Source organism: Notolabrus celidotus, chromosome 5 (genome assembly GCF_009762535.1).
Source record: "Notolabrus celidotus isolate fNotCel1 chromosome 5, fNotCel1.pri, whole genome shotgun sequence".
In the NCBI taxonomy this organism is placed as follows: Eukaryota; Metazoa; Chordata; class Actinopteri; order Labriformes; family Labridae; genus Notolabrus; species Notolabrus celidotus.
Genome location: NC_048276.1, coordinates 2,473,804 through 2,484,111, shown reverse-complemented (window position 1 = coordinate 2,484,111; position 10,308 = coordinate 2,473,804). Strand labels below are relative to the sequence as shown.

The following is a 10,308-nucleotide window of genomic DNA, read 5'->3' as shown; positions in this document are numbered from 1 at the left end:
ATTCATCCTGTCAAATTCATCCTGTCACATTCATCCTGTCACATTCATCCTGTCACATTCATCCTGTCACATTCATTCTGTCACATTCATCCTGTCACATGAGGGCCACTAAAAAAGGGACTTAAAGTTGTTTGGCCTGTATTTTATTTTGAAGGGCTACAGCTTTCTGCACTGATAAAGGAACTTGAAGCATCATGTTAAACTTTAAAGGTTTCAGAAACAAGTGAAAGCCGAATCTTTCAGAACACCAGCACCACGTTTTCATGGGCATCAGGATCTGAATCCATTGTGGAAAATGTGAGTCTGTTAAGATGAAATGTGAGCTGGTAGACGACCTGTGAACGCTTCTGAAACCGCTGTTTATCCTGACCTGAGTGTAACTTCACGGCAGCAACAAAGAAGTCACTGAAACCCATTCTTATATCTACTAACTCCAAAGCATCAAAACCCCGGACTCACACCGGCTCTTCAAAGTCTGCAGATGATTTGTTTTCATATCTCTGTCACATTTTTAACCCCCTCTCTGCTAAACAGCGTTCCCATGAGCTCCAGTTCATGACCCGACGGGGTAACAGCCCAACACTGTGAGAAGTTAAGAGGGATCTTTTGGGATGAAACAAATAGTCAGTACAGGAGGAAAGTATATGATATGTTATACTGCAGTGATTTAATGTAACATGACCTAACTCAGCATGAAGCCAAGCAGCCTGGAAGCAGAGCGGGTATATAAAGTGATTACTGTATGCTGGATTAATGTGATAAAATGTACTAGTATGCATTTTGGTCTTGTGATGTGTCATCTGCAGTTTGAAAGAACACAGCAGCCTTTATATAAATCCAGATCCTACTGAACAAAGACAATATGTCTGACAGTACCTCGTTAGGAATCTTACTTCCTTCATAAATATGTTTATTATAGTAAATGTGATGCATGTTGCTGTTAAAGCTACAGTAAGGGATTTTTAGCTGCTTGTGAAACAGACTGTAATTAATACTGACGTCTTTATTTTACCATCTGCACGAAGATAAATTCTATAAAGTTATTTTCAATATTTTCCATCACTGCTGGAGTCAGAGGAGGTCATTAAGAGCACGATGCTGAAACAGCTTTTATTTAAAAGAGGTTTATGTGTTAAGATCTTTTGGGAAAAGCACTACTAAAGAATTTACAGGACAAAACCGGGAGGAGATAAGAGGTATCACTTTGTCCACAGGGGGCGCCACACGCTTAGTTAGGTAGTGTGCTGTATCCATCATCTGACAGATTTCTGGTTGTGAGCACGAGACCCTTCTCTGTTGAAGGGTCTGAAGCGCCTGTCGGCGGTGTGATTTCAATGCTAGTCAGATCGCTTGTTTCCAGTCCCGCTAACGTTAGCTGCTTGTTTGTGAACACAGATCGATGGAGACTCTGTTATTATGTTAATCTGGAGCTAACGAATGCTGCTGATGATTTTACATAAATTATTACCAAGAAGGTAAGAGAGGAGCCGTCGGAGGAGAGGGGAAGTACAGCCGATGTATGATTCTGGAGATACAATGCATTTCTGATACAGGATATGTTTGAAACTACACAAACTACACAAACTACACAAACTACAGTTTGTGTAGTTTGTGTAGTTTGTGTAGTTTCAAACATCCTGTATCAGAAATGGACGTAGTCTGCGTGTCGTCACCCGTCTGTTCCTGAAGTCCTGTTTTGAAGCAGATCGGCGGTGGCAGCCATATTGGAAACACTGAACTCAACCTAACTTATTGTGAGGTAAAGAGGCGGGGCTTTAGCCTCCTAGCTAACAGCTACAGTGTTACCGCCTGTTAATCAAGTCAGCCACGCCCTTATTTGGGCAGAACTGGTAGGTTTGATACCTTCCTGTGTGCTGATACAGAAATGAGCTCTTCAGACGTAAACAGGTTTTTGAACCAGGCTATAAACATGTTGATTAAAGATCGTCTCTTTGAATGGGTGTGTATGTGGTTTCCTGTGTCTCTGCAGCCAGCCTCTAGTGGACGCCCGATGAACTGCAGTTGTTAGCACACATGGCTTCATATTTTAAGAGTGGAGGTTGCTGCTTGTTTTCAACATGTAGCTAGAGGTAAACATCAGGCTAGGTGCGTAGAAACAGGCTGACTCACGGTGTGTGGGCTAAGGCATCGATTTGAAACAGGAGCATGAACCAGGCTGTACAACGTGAGGGTGAGTTATAGCCGCCCTGCGTCACACTCCAGGAAGAGGGATTTTAAAGCTTCTGTGGATACTTGAAAAGGCTGTGATTGCACTGATTTATTGGATCAAATGTGATGTGTTAAAAGAGGGAATGTCCAGGCCTCAGAGCTCCCTGACTTCCATGAATGGAGTGGAAAATGTGTTTTTAATGATATGGGAGTGTATGAAATTTGGATACGTGTGAAGCAGCTTTATAGATCTGCTTTCCAATCGTTGCATATGGGAAGAAAGCTTCTGGCGCCAGGTTGCATCATATGTTTAACAGGAAATGTGCAATGCCTCGAGAAGCCATTGCTCTAAATTTCCCCACAGCTCACATACTCTTCTGCTTCGGCTGGGAATACCTCACAAATGTCAGTCTCAATTAGACCTGGCATGATTTAGCGAAGGGTCAGACTATTTACCTTCCAAGTTCATTCCGGCTTGAAGACATTTCCTGAAGCGGCAGGCGGGACAGTTCTTCCTCCGGATCTTATCAATGATGCAGTCATTTCTCCCTGCACACAGGTAGTTGTGCTGGCCTGGACAGAGAGGAGGAAGGAGACGGATTAGCCTGAGCAGGGTGCATTATGACCACAATAACCACCTGTTGACTCTAGTGTAAGCCTGACAAGCCTGTGGCATCCCAATGGTGTTTACAGCACTTCCTCCAGTCTGTACTTAGAACACTCGGCATAATCCAAGACTGTTTAAAGAGCTATTCCAGCCTTACAATCAGACTCTGTCTACATGATCCACGTTTAAATCACGGCCTGTGTCGTCCCACTGGGAAGTTTGCAGGGCATGAGAGCTCTCTTAATATATCTCTTTCTATTTGGAGGATGCATGAATGAGTGATCTGGACATGGGAAAATAAACAAAAGCAAAACATAAGGAAACATCTACCCACCTGACATAATCATTTGTGCAGAAGTCTCACACTTAGTCGTTGGGAAAGAGTCTAAGCTTCCTTTTCATGTTTGTTACGGACATTAGACATCACAGCCCTCAATCTTCTCCTCTTGTTTTCAGGATGTTATTTTATCATTTCAGAAGAATTAGCCCTGGCTGTGGAACAAATGTCTCCCTCTTATCAAATATTTGGGTGATGAAGCCCGAGGGCCGTCACATGAATCTCATCTCTAAAGAATGGACTCATTCTTTGGGGTTCAAACTGAGACATTACCCGTCTAATGGGACAAAATTGACAAGAGGGTTCTCAGAACATGATGCAATGAGTGGCCAGGTCATTAAAGTTTCACTATGACAGCTCCAGTTAACCGTCATCATTCACTGGAGTCACTTCTGATGTCCACATTGGCTGCTGAGCTCATGTTGCACAGTGAGAAAGAGGCTGTTACACAGTTATTGAATGTAATCTGGCAGTTAGTATTTCTGTTGCTGATTTTGCCACATCCTCTAATCATCACTAAAATCAATAGGGCACAACTAAAAAGGAGGAAAACATTCAAAGCAGGTTGAGCGTAATGCAGACATGGTCTAAGCTAGAACTCTAGACACAGAACCTCTGTGATGTTCAGAGGTTGCATCGGTATCTGAAGGGAATAACGGTGGAAGAACATCCCTCGGCTTACAGCTAGTTCTGTTTGACCTCTAAACGCCGTGCACTGAGGTCAAAGTGAAACCAAAGGGTGTAAAAGATTCAACCTGCTGACTCAAGATCTGTAATGTGTTTAACCTAAGCTGAGCTATTCCTGCTCTAGTCAAGCTGTGTGCTGGAAAATGACTCTGCGTCCATGGAAGATATATTCTTTTATTCTTATTCTGTTTTTCTAACTTTTGGACTCTTAATAGAAAATCCCAGCTAATTCAAAGACATGTATTTAAACAGGTCACATACTTCAGCAGGAGTTCTTCTTCTCCTTCCTCTGACCCACAGAGCTCTAAATGATCAGACATCTTAATATCTTAAAGAACTCATAGTGACCTGTTCCCCCTCTAGAACTCTACGCTCCAACATGCAGGCCTGCTCATCGTACCTAAAGTCTCTAAAAGTAGTATGGGAGGTAGAGCCTTCAGTTATCAGGCCCCTCTCCTTTGGAATCATCTACCAGTCAGGGTCCGGGAGGCAGACACCCTCTCTGCTTTTAAGAGTAGGCTTCAAACTTTCCTTTTTGATAAAGCTTATAGTTAGAGCTGGATCAGGCTTGGACCAGCTCTTAGTTCTGCTGCTATAGGCTTAGACTGACACACTGGGATCCTGTCTTTCCCTCTCTCTCCTCTCTCTGCCTGTCTCTCACTTTAACTCTTCCTGTCCCATTAAAGTTATTAACCATAGACCTTTCTGGAGTCCCTGAGCTCCCTTGTCTCGTAGGTTCCTCTGGATCTCTGCTGCTGTGGACGTGGTCCAGACTCCAGCTGCTACAACTACTACTATCCGTCTCCCCACTATCATCTCTCTCTCTCTTCATCTCCCTCTATCCCTCTCTCTAACACGGTCTCAGCAGATGTGTGTCTAACATGAGTCTGGTCCTGCTGGAGGTTTCTGCCTGTTAAAGGAAGTTTGTCCTTGCCACTGTAACTTGCTAAATGCTGCAAAGTGCTCTGCTCATGGTGGATTAAGAGGAGATATAGTGTGGGGGGCTTTTGGACCTTTATCTGTAGAGGAGAGGACGCGAGATAGGGAAGGAGAGCAGGAGAGAACGGGGTAATGAAATGCAGGAAAGGGGCGGCAGGCTGGATCTGAACCCGGGCCGCTTGCTTTAAGGGTGCGAAACTGAACCACTAGGCTAACTCTATGGTTTATGAAAAACCCTGTGCTGTTAGCTAACATATATGCAGATTAACTCATCTACAATCTATAAATCCAAGCTACAACTACAGCTAGCATAATGTTAGCAGGCACTATGGATATGAATGTAGCATTAGCATTGCTGGTGGTTTGCTAACATTTATCCGCTGTGCAGCTTTTCACACATGACTCAACTTTGCTTCCAAAGTATTCTTCAAGAAGCTAATCTCAAACTAAACATTAGCTCTCTGGCCTCTGTGGTGTCATGAATGAATGAACGAATGAATGAATGAAAGCATTCTTTGATTCAATGTTTGGCTGTCTTTATAATGTGTAAGACGCTCACAGACAAGTTAATGCTGATTCTAATCTATGAGTCTCACTGCATGCAGTGTGATCACCAGTGAACAGTGAATCTGAGACATCAAGCTAATGATTAGCTCAGCATGATGACATTTTGGATCAGCATGATGACATTGATTTTTGCTCCAGCTATATAAAGTCAGTAATCAAGACCAAGCTAGGATCTGACTGTAAGAGTTCTGTGTGGAGAGCTATGACTGTCTCTGTGCAGGTCTGCTGGTGTGATGACAGGAAGGCACCCTGATCACAGCTGATATCACAGGAAGGCATTGCAAACAATGCCGTAAAAAGCCATCTGTGGTGTCAGCAGAGCCAGCTGAATCCCACTGATATCCTCACTCCCTTAATCTGATCTGTTAACAGGAGCCTGGCAGTGCCCATCAGTGCTGCTAGGTGAGACCTGGTGCTGGGTTTATAGAAATCCCTGACATGTCGGGCTGAAACTAACGAGTGTTTGCTCTGTGGGCCGGTCGTTAGGAGGTCCAGAGTTAACCTGACTTCACTTTAAGAAAGAGAAAACTAAAACTACATCCACGTGGAACCGTTTGAATGAAGAAGCTCTCCCCCTGATCCTCCGGCTGTGTAAGATGCTTGATTCTGATTGGTCCAAACCCCTTGACTACAGTTATTAACTTTCACTAATATGATCAACACCAGAGACAAACTGATCACACGTCATGTCAAATCAATCCACAGAGAAGAGTTCAGACACATTTAGCTTCTGCTTGTTGACGCCACAGACCGTAAGGTGAGGGGAAACCGTTAGCTTCAGTTAGCATGCTAACTCAGCAGGATACGATGTTTCCATCTTGGATCCTGTCCATCAATATGATGAAGGAGCAGGAGAGAGAAACTTTAGGTTAGAGATCTCTACAGAGAAAGTTAAACCATGAGTGGTGGTGATGATAGCAGCAGGGTTCAAAGATTTAAAGGTGTGTGAACCACAGAGCTCAGAGAAGAAGGAGAGCTGAATGAGGACAGGTTCATGATGTTCATGTTCAATCCAACAGGCAGAGAAGAATCCATCACCATGGAAACGCTCACTGACGAGGAATCACTGGGACTATTTGTTTTATCCTTATAACAGGATAACGTATGTATCACTACTTGTATCTATATTTGACATGAATTAACATTTGGAGGGTTTTATTACAGCCACATATTACAGCCAAACATCCCAGCCTACATCTCACCGTTAATCTCAGGAGGCTCCTCCTGACCCGAGCAGAGTGCCAAATAACGCGAGAACAATCAGCTGCTGTTTTCTCTTCTATCTTCTCTGCGTGATGAAATGAGGGTTTGCTGAGTGGGTTCCAATTGCTCATAAATCCCTGCACACTGGACCACTTAATGTGTGCTTCAACACTGTATGCAAATGTTCCTTTTACGTGGCACAACGTCACCAAAGTGTGAGTAACCAAGCGCACTCAGCTAGGTGTGGAGAAATGAGACAAAACTAAACGTGCACCTCCCTCCTTCAGGTGTGTGTGTAGCTTCAAAAGTCAAACCTATTTATCACACACTTAACCACCTGCAATAACTGACTGTGTCTTTAAGGTTTATAAACTCATGTGTGCTTCCTTATTAACTCATGACTCCTCTATGAGTCAAGATACTTAATGGACAGGTACCCTAACCCGAACCCTTCTTCTGGACTTCCCTAAGCTGTGACGGCTCCAAACAGCTCTTCATTTAATATAACTCTTCTATTTTAGCCTGATTAAGCAGTTATGGATGGTTTGTGTGTTTTAATAAAAGCCTTATTTTTATGCATTTTTTCATTACAAAAAAGATAAACAGTTACTATTGTTTAATTTTAATCATTTTAAATGTATTATTATTATTTAATTATTTATGAAACTCATTGACAAACAGAAAGATTCATTTAAATCCAGCTCCCCCGTCTCTCTCTTGCTCTGTGGACCTGGCCTGTTCCACTACACTCGCTGTCTCTGCAGCGTCTGCCCCCCTTCCTTCTTTCATGTAATGGTTTGATCCTACTCTGTCCTCGCATGTGATTGGCCGCATGGTGTGCCTGTCAAAATAAAGTCCTGTTAGTTAAAGTTAAGAAGTGGTTTATATGTGAGTTAATGATTCTCACAGCACATAAAAACAAAGTGCTGCCTTCATATTCAGAAGAAAAGAAGTGTAACGTTAGCGCAGTGCATTGTGGGAAACAGTACATGAGGCAGACTGGTCCGCTGCAGACTGAGACATGTTCCTGAATCAGTTCAACATCCGGGGAGTTTATCCTTCTGCAGATTGTTCACAAACTACAGACTGAGTTTAGACCGGATCAGGACTGCTGGTGTAGTCGGAGGTAAACAGCTTCAGTCTTTGATTCTTAGAGGAGCTGAAGATTCAGCGATCATCGACGGGACTCGGACGCTACAAAGAATTGGCGTCACTATTTTTAACTATGTGACTGTCCAGAACTACTGAGTTTATCAGTTTGTTTTTAAGTTCATACCAACTACATCATGAGAAAAACAAAGAAAGGAAGCTTCAGCCTCTGTTCAGCGCTCACAGTTCTAACAGGACATTAACAAGAGGACCATGATTTGAATTTGAGGAAAGATAAACTGATATTAGTTCAAGCAGGATGTTTGTAGAGGGAGACACTTGGATGTGGGCTTTAAGACATGCTATCAGAAAAAACAGAAACACACACGCAGCTCAAAGAAAGAACATGAACAGCACAGGGTGGAAGAAGCTGAGAGGCTGACATCACATCTCTGGAGGTAAATGAAGAGGACTCGTTATTGACAGGGTGTGATTGTAATTGCTGGATCTACCAACTCTGAAGTAGCTGAGGTGGAGCATCTCAAGCAGACACTGTAGCTTACAGGATCACTGACAGAAACTCTGACTTGAATTATCAAATCAGAACATTTGCATGCATTAACACAGACTGGCTGTGTGTGTGTGAAAGCCATATTTCAGTGCTGAAGGAATACAAGCACACGGGCAAATCAGAGCTCACAGTGCTACCATCATCAAAATCATCATCATCATTTTCATCATTATTGATGTCATTGTTGTTATTATTAAAAGTGCGTTTATTTACCATCTGTGTTTTGTCGTGCTCTCCATCCTTCACCACAGAGACAACGACCGGAGAATGAGGTGGAGGGGAGAGAAAGAAAAATAACAGTGTGACTTTTTCAGAGCTTTGTAGGCAGCCAAAAATAAAACCCTCAGTGTGAGTGTTAGAGTGCGAGGCGTTTAAACCAGCACCCAGAATATAGCACATATGCTGGAGATCAATTAGCGGGCATGAAATCAAACAGAATAACTGCGGCAGATCGTCCGGCCGAGATCAAACACGACTGTTTCATAATTCACATTTTTCTGTGGGAATAGTTTTTTACTGTCTGAAAGTTGCTTCCAGTAAAAAACCTCAGCCGTGTTTTCGGTTGTTTTCACACCGAGGGCTCGTTTGCTTTGTTCGGATGACAGAATGCATCTCTGCATCTGATGAGTCTAGATTGCTGGGTTCACTTCCAACGAACCGCTGCACAGTTCACTTGAAAGGCGAGCCGACACCACCTCGGCTCAGAGTGTCCAAAGATCCGATCCAGGTGTGAAAACGCCCCTTAGTCCCAAAGTGCAGCAGAAGCCAAACATTCAGTGTTTAGTGCATCAAGAAACTCTAACCCAGCGGTGAGTTTGGTGCTTTAACTCAGTGCTCTACAAACATTAGTGAGAAATATAGAGTGAATCAAATAAACCACAAGCCCGCTGGTCCTCTGGCTGGCACTGGAACAGGGGATTAGTGGGGCTCATTTAGTCGCATAGTTGTTAACCTAAGCATTATCCCAGCAAGGCCAATGAGCTGTTACCCATTGGAACTCTAATGACACATCTGCAGAGACAGCTTTAGACGGACAATTAATGAAACAGAAGCCATGAGAAGCAGATGGAATGCCGTGCAGAAATACACATCACTTTGTTTGTCAGGTGCATTCCTGACACTCCCAGCTCCAGATTGTGTCGAGGTAATTAGTGCTCTCACAGCTTTCCCAAGGACAAAATCTGAGAGCTGTGGCACCTGCTGCTGCTGCTGCTGCTGCTGCGGATCCTCTATGGCCAATGATGATCACAGAAGCATCGCCGCCCAGCAGAAACTCTTGTGGAGCTTTTGGTTGCCCTTAGCAATTTGTTGCTGTCAATCAAAATGACTTCTAAGTCAACACTTCTTTGATACCGGACGAACAGGAAAGGCAAGAGAAGAAGAGGCGTTGACATGCAAGTTCAGGTCTAGCACTATAACCCACGAAAAGGCGTGTGCATGATGAGCGTCTGCTAAAGGTCAACGAGAGCTGCTCTGCTCTGACCTCTGACCTCTGAGTTATCACTGAATTTCTGGATCCTGAAAACAAATAAAACAACAGAAGCTTCCTGATCTGATCTTATGTAACTCCAATGAATGGAAGTCTAGGGGACAACATGTACAAAGCTAATGGATGCTAACTGCTGCAGGTGTACAAATAAAGAATTTAAGGGCTTGAATATTCAGATCTGATTATTAATGTGACCACAAAACAAAGAAGTGATTACATTATGTTGTCCCTCTGATCTAAGAGCTTGTTTCTGTTAGCGCATCATGTCAGTCAATCAAGGCAAAGTATTCGTGACTGACCTTCCACAGCCCTCTTGAAGAACACCTTGCAGCTGCCACAGGTCACGACCCCGTAGTGGCATCCTGAGGCCTCGTCTGAACACACCAAACAGATCTTGTGCGTCTGCCCGCTGGGCTTGGATTGGCCTGCAGCACTGGAGCTGCTGCTTTCTGCTGCTCTGGGCGTCGAGCTGGAATGAAGAGAAAGAAACGACAGGATTATATAAAGAGGAGAGAGCTGCATGTTAATATGAAGATGGGGGAAGAAGGTTTACACACAGACTTAATGGCATGTGGTTTTTAGAGACATGAAAGCGATTGGATGTTGGTATCTGGTATCTTCTGCTGCTATCATCACCACCGCTCATGGTT

The 10,308-nt window shown here is 43.5% G+C and overlaps 1 protein-coding gene across 1 annotated transcript in view; it reads right to left on the bottom strand.

Annotated features, from left to right (window-relative positions):
* The window catches only part of LOC117812656 (glucocorticoid receptor-like), a 60,705-nt gene that overhangs the window by 8,745 nt on the left and 41,652 nt on the right, over positions 1-10,308 (bottom strand). Inside the window, exons 5-8 of the mRNA XM_034683562.1 lie at positions 9,958-10,127; positions 8,383-8,409; positions 2,626-2,742; positions 2,131-2,176 (exon numbers count right to left, since the gene is read on the bottom strand). Coding sequence (XP_034539453.1) covers positions 2,131-2,176; positions 2,626-2,742; positions 8,383-8,409; positions 9,958-10,127 — 360 coding nt within the window. The remainder of the gene's footprint in view (positions 1-2,130; positions 2,177-2,625; positions 2,743-8,382; positions 8,410-9,957; positions 10,128-10,308) is intronic.